Raw genomic sequence first — 12,685 nt, forward strand, 5'->3', positions numbered from 1 at the left:
TGGTTGTGTTGGAAATTTGACCTTGTCTGGAATGTGGGGTGGCCATGACTAAGATTCTACCCTTCCCCCCAGTCCCCATCTACCCCTGGCTCACTGTATAACACCAACCTACAGATACCTGGGGGAGAGGGGTTTTGTTGTGGATCCTGAGGCCTCTCCCCAGGGTAGGGCTGGCAAGATCCATTATGTCCCTAGCCCACCGGTCTTCACACCTGCCCAGGCACCCTCCCAGGAGAGATCAGGGACTCGGAGTGGCCCAGATGCCAGAAAGTCTCACAACCCAGATGAGGCGGTTGCTCCTCAAGGTCAGGGCTCAGAAACTGCCCAGCTAAGCCCCTCAGCCTCAAAGTGAGGAAACTCCTGCAAGGGGAATGGAGTGTTCCCTGACTCCCCCGCAAGGGGAATGGGGCGCTCTCTGACTCCCCTGCAAGGGGAATGTGGTGCTCCCTGTCTCCCAGGCAGGTGGGTTGCCGTGACCACGTGGATGCTTTTACCTAGCCTAGTTCTGTGTCTGGGTGGGGGGAAAAGCTCAACAGAGGGGAGTGAAACCCCTAAACCCCCTGGCTTGTAGGATCCTCCCCAGGTTGTTTTTACCCGGAAACTGAGTGGTTCAATCATCCCCTTACCACTCTGAGCATCGGTTTATTCAGGACCAAGAATGTTCCTTCAAGTCAGCTGTGAAATCAGCTCTTGAAACCAGGCATCTTGTCTACCACGCCTCACCTGGACTCCACCCCAGCCCTAGGGTGGCCGGCACCTGGCCATCCAGGGTACCAGGCTTGTTGCCACCTCCACACTCGCCTTGCCCTTCCCAGACCCACAAGGAGCACCTAGGCCAGGCCTTTATTCCCCGACCCCGAGGCTACTTGGGGGTCCGGATAAGGGTGTGGTATACGGGCTTGACGATGAGGTGCAGGTGCAGGGCGTTCTCCACCAGGTACTCCGAGTTGCGCCGCTGCAGGTCCGCGTGCGCCAGGAAGTCGCCGGCCTCCTCGCTGCTCTGGTGGAAGCTGTAGGCGTGGCGGACCAGCAGGCGGCCCTGCTGGCGCGCCCCCACCAGCACGGTCTTCTGGAAGCTCACGCCCGCCGCGTCGCCGCCGCTGCTGGCCGGCGTCACCACCAGCCGCGGTCGGCCGTCCTCGGGGCGCGCGGCGGGCAGCGCTGTGCCCGCGGCGTCCGCGTAAACGGGCCGCAGACTGACGGGCAGCCAGCGCGGCGAGAAAAGCACGTTCCAGGTGACCCGGCGGCCCGCGTCGTGGCCACTCGGGCCCAGCTGCGTCTGGAAGCTAGTACTGCGGTCGTCGCGGGCCGGGTTGTTGATGACCCACGGGGCGCCCCAGGCGGGCGCGAGGTAGTTGCGGGGCAGGAAGGAGCTACCGTTGACGTCGAAGAACTTGGCGTAGTGCAGCGGCGACGCGGCGTGGAACTGGTAGGCCTGCAGCAGGAGGTCGGCCACCGCGGGGCCGTGGCGCGCCAGGGCGGCCGAGCGCGCCTGCAGTTGGAACAGCTGTGCTGGTGGGATCATGGGGTAGCGGATGGCGCGCAGTGCCCGTTCGGCCACGGCAGGGGGCGGCCGCGCGCGACCCAGCCAGGCCTCCAGCGCTTGGAATAGCTCCAGTTCGTCCTGCAGCACCAGGTCCGAGCGTTGCAGGAGCTGCCATAGCAGCTCGGGGCTCACGGCGCCCCATTCGGCGCTGGCCACCACGGCCGACAGGTTCCAGGCGAGGAACTGCAGGCAGCTCTCGCGCAGGGCCTCGTCCCCGGTGCCCACCGCGTAGTGGTACCAGCCCACCGCCGGGCCCGCGCCTCCCGCCAGGTGCGCGCGCATGTAGTCGGCCACGCCACGCTGCAGGGAGGCCACGCCGTACTTGGTGGCCAACCTGTGCAGGGGGATGGCCTGGGTCAGCAGCACGGTCAGCTCCCCGCAGTACAGGTACCTGCGGGAGAGACCGAGAGGTGGGGTGGGGTCAGGACGGTACCCACCTCCCAACATAGCTTTTTCTGAGTCCACAGGGGACCCGGCCTGGAGTTGGAGCTTCACAGTTCAGGTGCAAACACAGTGGAAGCCCCACCCTGAGGCTTCCCATGTTTTCCTTTCAAGGACCCTTCCAGCCCATTCTTACTTCACAGGCTCTTCTTTCCGTTTCCGTGGTGATGCAGAAATTGCCTGCCTTGACTGTGCCTGTACTAGGCCTGCAGCTCTAGGCCAGAACAAAACACAGGTGGCTCCTGCCGTTGGGGTTTACAGTCTGGTTGGGATCCATGGCCTGCCTTCTCCTTGCCATGAGTCTGGGCAAGTCACTTAACTTCAGTGAACCTTAGGTTAATCATCTAGGAAAGGGGGAGTGGCACACACTCCTCAGAGTTATTGTGACAACCAGAGGAGAATAAAGAATCTTGCTACAGGCCCGGTGGGTGCCAGTGACTCACACCTGGAATCTCAGCACTTTGGAAGGCCAAGATGGGAGGATTGCTTGAGGCCAGGAGTTCAAGACCAGCTTGGGCAACATAGCGAGACCCTATCTCTACAAAAAAAAAAAAAAAAGTTAAAACATTAGTCATGCTTGGTGATACACACTTGTAGTCCCAGCTGCTTGGGAGTCTGAGTCAGGAAGATAGCTTCAGCCCAGGAGTTCAAGGCTGCCGTGAGCTACGATCATGACACTACACTCCAGCTTTTTTTTGTTTTGTTTTGTTTTGAGATGGGGTCTTTCTGTGTTGCCCAGGTTGGTCTCAAACTCCCGGACTTGAGCACTCCTCCCACCTTGGCCTCCCAAAGTGCTGGGAATGCAGGTGTGAGCCCCCCATTTCTTTTTTGCAATGTCACCTTTCTTTTTTTTTTTTTTTTTTTTTGAGACGGAGTCTCGCTGTGTTACCCAGGTTGGAGTGCAGTGGCGCGATCTTGGCTCACTGCAAGCTCCGCCTCCCAGGTTCACGCCATTCTCCTGCCTCAGCCTCCAAGTAGCTGGGACTACAGGCGCGCACCACCACGCCCGGCTAATTTTTTGTATTTTTAGTAGAGACGGGGTTTCACCGTGTTAGCCAGGATGGTCTCGATCTCCTGACCTCGTGATCCGCCCGCCTCGGCCTCCCAAAGTGCTGGGATTACAGGCTTGAGCCACCGCGCCCGGCCAACGTCACCTTTCTTTTTCCTCTCCTACTGTTGATGATCACTTGTACTGAGTATCTCTCCCTCTCACTTCATCTGCTGCTGTCCCGCTGCTCACCCTTCCTGCCAGTCCCCACTGGCACATGGCACCGCACTTTCCCCTATAGGAGTGCGGCAGCCACTGCCAGCCATCTTCCCCAACATCCATCTCTCCCTTTTCCCCTGCGTGATTGCCTCTGGGAATAAAAGACCACATTTTCCAGGCTCCCTGATAGTGGGCATGGCCATGCGACTAACTGCTGGTCAATGGGCACAGTTTGGGATTTGCAGGAAGGCTGGTTAAATGCAACTGATTCAGGATAACAGGAAGACCCTTTTTGCCCTTCTGTCTTATCCCCCTTCCTGTTGCCTGGAACTTGGAAGCAATGTATGGAATTCTGCAGGCATCTCGTCTGAGCCGTTAGAACAGAGTTACTTTCTTAGACACTAGTGTGAATGGCACTCCCTGTGCAGCACCATGGCAGGAGGCAGGAGGTGGAGAGAGCCGTCTAACTTTTTCAACTCCCTAGCCCTGTGGTTCCAAACCTGGCCAAACACCAAAACCACAGAGATGCTTTAAAATAAAAAATATTCCTCTATAATGGAATATTTAGGAAAATAAAAAGTAAATAAATAAAATAAAAAATGATTGCTGGTCCTAACCCTAGACCTGAAACTGATGATCCAGGTTGGGACTCATGAAACTGTAGTTTTTTTGTTTGGTTGGTTGGTTGGTTTTTTTGAGACAGAATCCTGCTCTGTTGCCCTGGCTGGAGTCTAGTGGCACGATCTCAGCTCACTGCAAACCCAAACTCCGCCTCCCAGGTTCAAGCGATTCTCCTGCCTTAGCCTCCCGAATAGCTGGGATTACAGTTGCATGCCACCACACCCAGCTAATTTTCTATATTTTTAGTAGAGACGGGGTTTCACCATGTTGGCCAGGCTGGTCTTGAACTCCTGACCTCAGGTGATCTGCCTGCTTCGGCCTCCCAAATTGCTGGGATTACAGGCATGAGCCACCATGCCCAGCCCCAAAACTGTAGTTTTAAAAAGCTGTCCCATGGCCAGGTTTGGAAACAGCTCTGAGGGGGTTACCAGGAACCGAAAGTGACATCAAACTGTGCAGATGACATGGGTAAAAACAGGGAGCTGTACAGTGGAAGAAGGGATGCAGGGGTCACTGTCATCCCAGTGATGTCCTGGGAAACGGACATAACAACCTCTAAGGGCCTGGGCTTCCCTGACCCTGTAGGTGGAGGAGCCGGGGGCTGAGGAAGGGATGAAGCCTCCCCCTAGTCTTCTCCGTCCCACCTGATGAACTTGTCGAACACTGCGGCGCAGTCCCGTGGCTCCTGCAGCACTGCCTCACTCTGGTTACTCAGCAGCTCCCGGAACAGCTCGCTGTGCAGTCCCAGCAGCAGGCGGTGGGCGTGGAAGACCCGGACCTCGTCGGTGCCTGCAGCCTGCACCCGCAGAACCACGTCACTGGCGTTGCCCTGTCGCAGCAGCTCCTGCAAGCGCTGGAGCACCGCCTGGGAGTGGTTGATGGAGGTGCCAGCTGCCTCCCCGCCAACATCGGCTCTCTGGGCTGCAGCAGGGAGGAACACAGCATAGCCTGAGAGGGCGCCTGGGCCCAGGACCTCAGTCGGGGGTGGAGAGCGACCAGCTGGAGACATATGCATGGGTGTGAGCAGAGGGCAAGGTGGGCCTAGGCAGACTGTGTGGGCACACCTGTTTGTGCCCACGAGGCGCGTGGATGCATCTGTGACACACAAACACATCCTGGGTGGGAAGGTCATGCCAGTGCAAACCCCAAGAGGATGCTCTTGGACGGGGGCGCATTCAGGCAGGGAGAGGTTGTGCTCAGGTTTGGGACAACATGCCCAGAACTCATTTCCATGCTGCCAGCTCCCCAGGCAAGGGTTGAGGAAACTCGTGGTCCCACCCTTCTCACCTCCTAAAGAATTGTCCATCTAACCCCTTGGTGCCTTCACTAACAAATTGTCCATCTAGCCCCTTGGTGCCTTCACTAACAAATTGTCCATCTAACCCCTTGGTGCCTTCACGAACAAATATTTACTGAGCACTTACTATATGCTAAACATTCTCCTAAGAGCTTGGGATATGGCAGTGGACAAAGTAAGCCAAGTTCTTATGCTCATAAAAGCACAAACTGACATATCAGACAGGTAAGACGCACACAAATAAGCACTCCAGTTTTAAAGGAGCCAGCCAGGGAACCAGTGCCAAGGAGGGATCCAGCCCTGCAAAGGCCCTTGAAGGGAATGGGCCTGGGGTACTGGGAGCAGAGAGAGTGTTAGGGAGGCCAGAGCAGTGGCAGGAGAGAGGGGCGGGTGTGCGATGAGGCTGCAGGTGTGGAAGGGAAGCTGTTTTCCAGGCCCAGCCCTTCCCTCTTGGGTCCTGATCTCTGAGACAGAAGCCCATTTTTTGTGGGTGGCCAGCAGGGGACAGGAGAAAGTGCTAAGGGCCAGCTGGTGCTGGAACAGAACTTCCTGGGTAACTAAGCATTGAGGCTGGCTAGGCCGGCCCTTTTCTCATGCTCCACGGATGCCCTGACAGTCAGATGGGGATGTGCACTCAGTTACAGAAACTGTCAGCAGCTTTCCCAAGGCGAGAACAGCAAGGGGAGCCTTGCAGAGGGAGGCGGGCGGGGGCCTGATAGCAGCAGATGGGCCCCCGCCACATGCGCTCGCACAGCACACACAGGCCCGTGGTGCACACAGGAGAGGAGGCTCACACAGAAGCAGAGCATCTGTGCATGAGAGAGGGAGGCCAAGGGAGAAAGGGAGGGTGAGAGAGAAGCGGGTAGTGCATTTCCCAGCCCTGCCTCCCCCCGCTGTCACTTTAAAGGACCTGAATGCTGATGGCGTCCCCATTCAGCCTCTGTCCAGGACAATGGGCGATGGAGGGTCCTCTTGTCCTTAAGACCCCTGCCCGCCTGCCTGCCCGGCCCCTCCTTCCTTCAGAGAAATGAGTCCGTGGAGCTGTCCAGTCCACCCCGTGCTCTCCCCAGCAGCTGGACACCGCCCCCTCCCGGCCGGCCGAGTGCAGCCAGCGCTGGGACATCCTGCTGCTCCACCCTGCCCCGCACCTGGCCCACTGCCCACTCACCTGCACGGGTGACCAGGCCCACCAAGGTCAGCATGGCCCAGAAGCTGCCCCAGGACCCAGGCTTGGAGTAACCTCTCCTAGGCATCTTTGTGCTCAGCCCCCAAGTCCACTGGAGGGACGGTGAAGCCCAGACCACTCTGCTCACATCCCTCTTCCTTATAAAGGATCCAGCACAAGGGGACGGCACCCCCCTTCCTGCCTGGCCTCCCTCCCCCACTCAGCCTCCTCCATGGATTGGTGGAAACTGGCCCCAGCTGTTGCCCAGGCAACCATTTAAGCCAGAGAGCGGCAGCCCCGGGGGCTATTGTGCTGCCTGTGGGCCCCCAAGGGGAACAGATCCGGAACCCTCCTCCCCCAATCTCCTTACCACCCAGCAGGGCTAGCCGTGCTTCTCCCTGGAAAGTTTCAGGCTCTCTGGAGAATAGGCAAGGGGCTCCAGGACCACTGGCAGCCATTGGCCTCCCCCAACCCCAGGCCTCAGCCCTGGCACAGAGCGCACTTGGCAGCATCGTGGCTGGAGAGCCATGGTGAGCCGGCTGCAAAGGAAGGGCCTGGAAGAGGAGAGGAGAGGCGGCTGAGGCTCCCACCCCTCCCCCACTCCCATTTGGGGTGGGTCAGCTCCTCAGAGAAAAGCTCAGGGGTCTCTCGAATAGGGGCCCATGGGCAACTGGTATCAGTTTCATATTCTTTGTTGAAGAAGGTTCCTGGAGTGCTGTGGGGAGGGTGATGGGCTGGCAGGAAAGTTCCGTAGGGACTGTCACTGTCACCTCCCCCAGGGGCAAGCTGAGCCAGGTGGCAGGGCTGGGCATAGAGCAGATGCACCCTGCCCTGTGTACCACTGCATGGGCGACCCCTGCCCAGAGCGGAGCTGGCCACCTTCCAGCTCTACGCTCCAGCCAGCCCAAGGCTGGGTGCTGTCTGCCCTGCTGTTTCCTGACTTGAATTCTCCTTCTCCAAGTGACCTCAGGCCTCTGAGTTCACCTCCTTGGAAGGCTTCTTTTACCAGCTTCTGTCTACTTTCCAACTGTAATTTTTCCTTTTCCAGAGTTCCGAGGAGGCATGCTGCAGGCCTGGTGTCTCACTCCCACTGTAGGGAGACTGAGGCAGGGAGCTAGGTTGCAGTCTCAGTTGGGTTAGTGCAGAGGAGTGCTCTTCTAAAAACAAAGGCAACAGAGAGAGGAAAGTGAGGTGTACAGCTCAGCAGAAGCGTGTGTGTGTGTGTGTGTGTGTGTGTGTGTGTGTGTGTGTGTGTGGCGGCATGCTGTGAGTCCTCACCTTTGCAGGGAGCCAGCAGGGTCTGCCCCAGCTCTTCATGGGAGGGACTCTTTTGAGCTTGGCTAACTGAAGTGGGTGGCTCCCAAGGGATCTGACTCGGAGGCAGGGCTCTGGGTTGGGGATGAATTGAATCTTCCTCTCCCTGGCTCTCTGGATCCCAGGAGCCAGCTCGATGCATTGATTTCTGCCTCTGGCTGGCACAGAGACCCAACAGCTCCACCCCCTCTCTGGAGCCACAGAGAGAGCAAGAACTGGGTCTGGCACCTGCCTCGTCCGGGTTGGCAGAGTTAGAGATCTCCAGCCCAGCGGAAACCCCTCCGGCTGCCCTGACTTTCATGCCTGGCTCCCCTCGTCCAAATCCACTATCCCTTGCCCACTGGCTGCCCGCCTGCCCTTCCCATGGGCTGTACCATGTCCTGGCTCAACCCAGCAAGTCCGAGTCTCCACACAGCAGGGCAGCCCTTGTCCCTGAGGGCATCCCAGCTTCCAAGCACAGTGCTTTCAATAGGAATGTTATTGATGATAAGAGAACCCACTATTCAGAAAACTGTCGTTTGATATTTGTGCCTCTCAACTCCAGCCTCCTTCAGCCTCTGCATCAGTCATTCTTTGTTTTGTGTTGCTTTTCCAGAGGCAGAATCTCTCAGTCACCAAGGCTGGAGTGCAGTGACGCAATCATAGCTCACTGCAGCCTCAAACTCCTAGGCCCAAGCGATCCTCCTGCCTCAGCCTCCCAAGTAGCTGGGACACAGGCAGTGCCACCATGCCCAGCTAATTTTGTATCGGTCATTCTTGAAGGGTAGCCACCTGCATTAGAATCTCCCATGCTCCACCTTGGAACCAGAATTTTCAGGGGCAGAGTCTGGCTGTCTGTATTTTCTAAGTACTCCCAGACAATTGTTACACGCACCCCAAGACAAGCTCTACCTACTAGAGTTAGATTGGTGGCATTTCAAGTGTGAAGGAAGCTGGGAGGCCCTGGATCATCAAGAAGACCCGGGAGAGTCACCTTTGACTCCCCGTCTCTGGCAGGCCCCACCTCCCATTATTTCTAACCTCCCTTATCCCTGGCCCTCTTCGAATGATTTAGAAACTAGCTTTCCACATAGAGGCATGCTCTGTTCTCATTTTCTTAACTGAGCACTGCTGGAGTGTCTGTGTGTGTGTGTGTGTGTGTTATGCATATGCACACGTGTATGCAGTGTGTGTGTGCATGTGCAGTGGCCCATGTGCCCATATTTACTATCGGCGCTTTTTGTGGGTGTGCGTGTGCTGTGGGTATATGCATGTGTGGTGGTATGCTTCTTGTGTGTGTTTTCGCATATGCCACTTATGCAGTGTGTGTTGTGCATGTGCATATTTATATGTGTTTGTGTATGGGGCGTGCTTGTGTGCTGCATGCATATTTGTGGAGTATTCTGGTGGTGTGCGTGTTGTGTGTGCATGCAAGTTATTTCGTGGCATGTGTGCTGCTGCGTGTTGTATGCTGCATGCATATTTGTGGATCATTTTTTTTTTTTTTTTTTTATTCTGTGCTGTGGTGTGTGTACTTGCATATTTATGTTATGGGAGGAGTGTCCTGGGGCGGGCAGACAGGGAAGGCCCAAGGTGTTTTGCCCTGAGCAGTCTTTTTTATTTTTCTTTTGAGATGGCGACTTACTTTGTCGCCCCAGGCTGGAGTGCAGTCGGCGCCATCTCAACTCACTGCAACCGTCACCTTTTTGGGTTTCAGCCAATTCTCCTGCCTTCAGGCCCTCCTGGTGTAGCTGGGATAGCGGCGTGTGCACTACTAATGCCAGCTAATTTTTGTATTTTTTTAGTAAGAGACCAAGGTTTCACCATGGTTGGCCCAGGCCTCGGTCTCGAACTCCTGGCCTCAGGCGTCCCCCACCTTGGCTCCCAAAGTGCTGGGATTACAGGCATGCGGCAACAGTGCTTGGCCAAGTCTTTGAAGAGAAGGATCTGCAGCACTGCCCAATAATACATGTTATACACATATATATATGATAGATATTACACATGTATATACCACATATTTACACACATTATACATATATACACACACATACATACCAAATATACACACATATTATACACATACACACATATACACACATATACACACATATACACATACACACATATATACACACATGTATATACACATACACACACAACACACACATATACACATATATATACACATACACACACATATACACACACACACATATATATACACATATATTGGCCCTGTGGATCTGGGAGCTCCATAATTCCTTGAAGGCAAGTCTGATGAGTTCACAGGCCAGCACCATCCCAGAGAGGAGTGTTACTTCCCGCCCCAGACGGGAGTGTTTATAGCCCAGCCATGTGTCTGAGGTCTTAGGACCAGGAACCTCAGAGGCAGGATTTATTTTTCGAGTTCTGAGTTCTGCTTGACTTTTCTTTTTTCTGATTTTGTTGTTGCTGGAGATGGGGTCTCACTCTTTCACCCAGGCTAGAGTGTGATGGCACTTTCATAGCTCACCGCAGCCTCAAATTCCTGGGCTGAAGCAATCCTCCAGCCTCAGCTTTCCAAGTAGCTGGGACCACAGTGTGAACCACTGCACCTGGCTACTTGACTTTTCTTTCCACAACCCCATGTTGTCTTTTTTTTTTTTTTTTTTGAGATGGAGTCTCGCTCTGTCGCCAGGCTGGAGTACAGTGGTGCAATCTCGGCTCACTGCAACCTCTGCCTCCAGGGTTCAAGCGATGCTCCTGTCTCAGCCTCCCAAGTAGCTGGGACTACAGGTGCCCACTACCACGCCTGGCTAATTGTTGTATTTTTAGTAGAGACAGGGTTTCATCTCGTTGGCCAGGATGGTCTCGATCTCCTGACCTCATGATCTACCCACCTCGGCCTCCCGAAGTGCTGGGATTACAGGCGTGAGCCACCGCGCCCGGCCCATGCTGTCTTTTGAGGAAAGTTTTTCCCGTTGTGATAAGTGATCCCTTTGGACAAGGAATCTCTAGTATTATAAAAGTAACGGAAAACTCTTGCAAGCTTGGGACCAGATGAAGAGTTTCTGAATCTGCAAAGGGGGTGATCAGACACTGGACTGTGATAACACCTCAGAGGGGTGGGCTCCAGATGCAGCCTGGCCCTACCTGGCATCCTCCTTTGCATCTGTAGTGCCTCCTGTCCTGATTTAGGGTTCCCTGAGTCACTGGGTCACTTGGATTGGGGACAGGAAATCATGGGTTTAAGTTTCAGGACCCGTGTACTTAGGGGAGCACATAAAGATAAATATGAGGCCAGGCACGGTGGCTCACATCTTTAATCCCAGCACTTTGGGAGGCTGAGGCAGGCGGATCACTTGAGGTCAGGAGTTCAAGCCCAGCCTGGGCAACATGGTGAAACCCTGTCTCTACTAAAAATACAAATATCAGCCGGGTGTGGTGGCTGGTGACTGTAATCCCAGCTACTTGGGAGGCTGAGGCAGGAAAATCATTTGAACACAGGAAGCAGAGGTTGCAGTGAGCTGAGATTGCACCCCTGCACTCTAGCCTGGGCAACAGAGCGAGACTCTGTCTCAAACAAATAAACAAACAAAAAACCTTAAATAAGAAGGAATCCTTGGCCACGTGCAGTGGCTCACACCTGTAATCCCAGCACTTTGGGAGGCCGAGACAGGTGGATTGCATGAGCCCAGGAGCTCGAGACCAGCCTGGGCAACATGGTGAAACACTGTCTCTACAAAAAATACAAAAATTAGCTGGGTGTGGTGGCACATGCCTATAATCCCAGCTACTCAGGAGGCTGAGAAAGGAGGATTGCTTGAGCCTGGGAGTTCGAGACTGCAGTGAGCTATGATCACACCACTGTACCACAGCATGGGTGACAGAGTGAGACCCTGTCTTGAAGCGTGGGGAGGCAGAAGGAAAAAAGAGAGAGAAAGAGAGAGACCCTTGTGCTCATGCCTGGTAGCTCTGGCTGGACTGATCAGAGCTGAAGACTTCAGAGACCAAAAAAGTCAAGGTGTGGCCGGGCGTGGTGGCTCATGCCTGTGATTCCAGCGCTTTGGGAGGCCCAGGTGGGCATATCACCTGAGGTCAGGAGCTCGAGACCAGCCTGGCTAACATGGTGAAACCCCATCTCTACTAAAAATACAAAAATTAGCCGGGCATAATGGTGGGCACCTGTAATCCCAGCTACTTGGGAGGCTGAGGCGGGAGAATCGCTGGAATTCAAGAGGCAGAGGTTGCAGTGAGCCAAGATCACACTATTGCACTCCAGCCTGGGTGACAGAGCGAGACTCCATCTCAAAAAAAAAAAATAAAGAAAAAAAAGTTAAGGTGTACAGCTGGGTCTTCATAACATCTTTCACCTTGCCCAGGCTGACTCAGAGCTGTCTGCCTTGTGGATAGAATCCCTTCCCCCGTGGGCTAGCAGCCTACCCTGGCCGCTGATACCACACCATGTTGGAAAGAAATGCCACCACCAAGAAGGGGCCTCTCACCTCTATACAGGCTGTGTGCTGGCTGATGACTTGGCTGCCCTGTCCTGTCTGCTGCTGCCACTGAGCCAGACATCTCCAGGCTCCACCTCTTGAACCATGGATCCCAGTGTTGTCAGCAATGAGTATTATGATGTTGCCCATGGATGCACAAGATCCAGTGGGACCCCACTTCCCTGCAAGACATCACTGCTGTCCTGGGTACAGAAGCATATACTGAGGAAGACAAATCAATAGTGTCCCATGCACAGAAAAGCCAGCATTCTTGGCTCAGCCATTCCAGGTGGCTGAGGTCTCCACAGGTCACATGGGGAAGCTGGGACCTCCGAATGAGACCATCCAAGGGGATGGGCGTGGTGGCTCACGCCTGTAATCCCGGCACTTTGGGAGGCTGAGGCTGGCGGATCACGAGGTCAGGAGATCGAGACCATCTTGGCTAACATGGTGAAACCCCGTCTCTACTGAAAATACAAAAAATTAGCCGGGTGTGGTGGCGGGCGCCTGTAGTCCCAGCTACTCAGAGGCTGAGGCAGGAGAATGGTGTGAACCTGGGAGGCGAAGCTTGCAGTGAGCCGAGATCATGCCACTGCACTCCAGCCTGGGCGACAGAGCGAGACTCCGTCTCAAAAAA

General features: G+C 55.1%; 2 protein-coding genes across 21 annotated transcripts in view; one reads left to right on the forward strand and one right to left on the reverse strand.

Annotated features, from left to right (window-relative positions):
* Positions 1–622: 622 nt before the first annotated feature.
* Positions 623–12,685, reverse strand: part of BTBD17 (BTB domain containing 17) — an 81,582-nt gene continuing 69,519 nt past the window's right edge. For 10 of the 20 annotated variants that reach the window (XM_017884828.1, XM_017884830.1, XM_017884832.1 and 7 more), the window contains 4 exons: positions 12,058–12,230; positions 6,648–6,831; positions 4,460–4,736; positions 623–1,937 (listed from right to left, as the gene is read on the reverse strand). In XM_017884828.1, coding sequence (XP_017740317.1) covers positions 863–1,937; positions 4,460–4,736; positions 6,648–6,831; positions 12,058–12,198 — 1,677 coding nt within the window. In that variant the 5' untranslated portion in view covers positions 12,199–12,230 and the 3' untranslated portion in view covers positions 623–862. Of the gene's footprint in view, positions 1,938–4,459; positions 4,737–6,280; positions 6,466–6,647; positions 6,832–7,261; positions 7,435–7,555; positions 8,242–12,057; positions 12,231–12,685 lie in introns of those variants that run through there. The other 10 variants (XM_017884839.1, XM_017884846.1, XM_017884845.1 and 7 more) reach the window with 9 other exon arrangements.
* GPR142 (G protein-coupled receptor 142) overlaps positions 12,176–12,685 on the forward strand; it is a 5,553-nt gene continuing 5,043 nt past the window's right edge. Inside the window, 2 exon segments of the mRNA XM_017884855.1 lie at positions 12,176–12,202; positions 12,204–12,407. Of these exon segments, the coding sequence (XP_017740344.1) occupies positions 12,176–12,202; positions 12,204–12,407 (231 nt within the window).

This window comes from Rhinopithecus bieti, unplaced genomic scaffold (assembly GCF_001698545.2).
Source record: "Rhinopithecus bieti isolate Rb0 unplaced genomic scaffold, ASM169854v2 scaffold_13400, whole genome shotgun sequence".
NCBI lineage: Eukaryota > Metazoa > Chordata > Mammalia > Primates > Cercopithecidae > Rhinopithecus > Rhinopithecus bieti.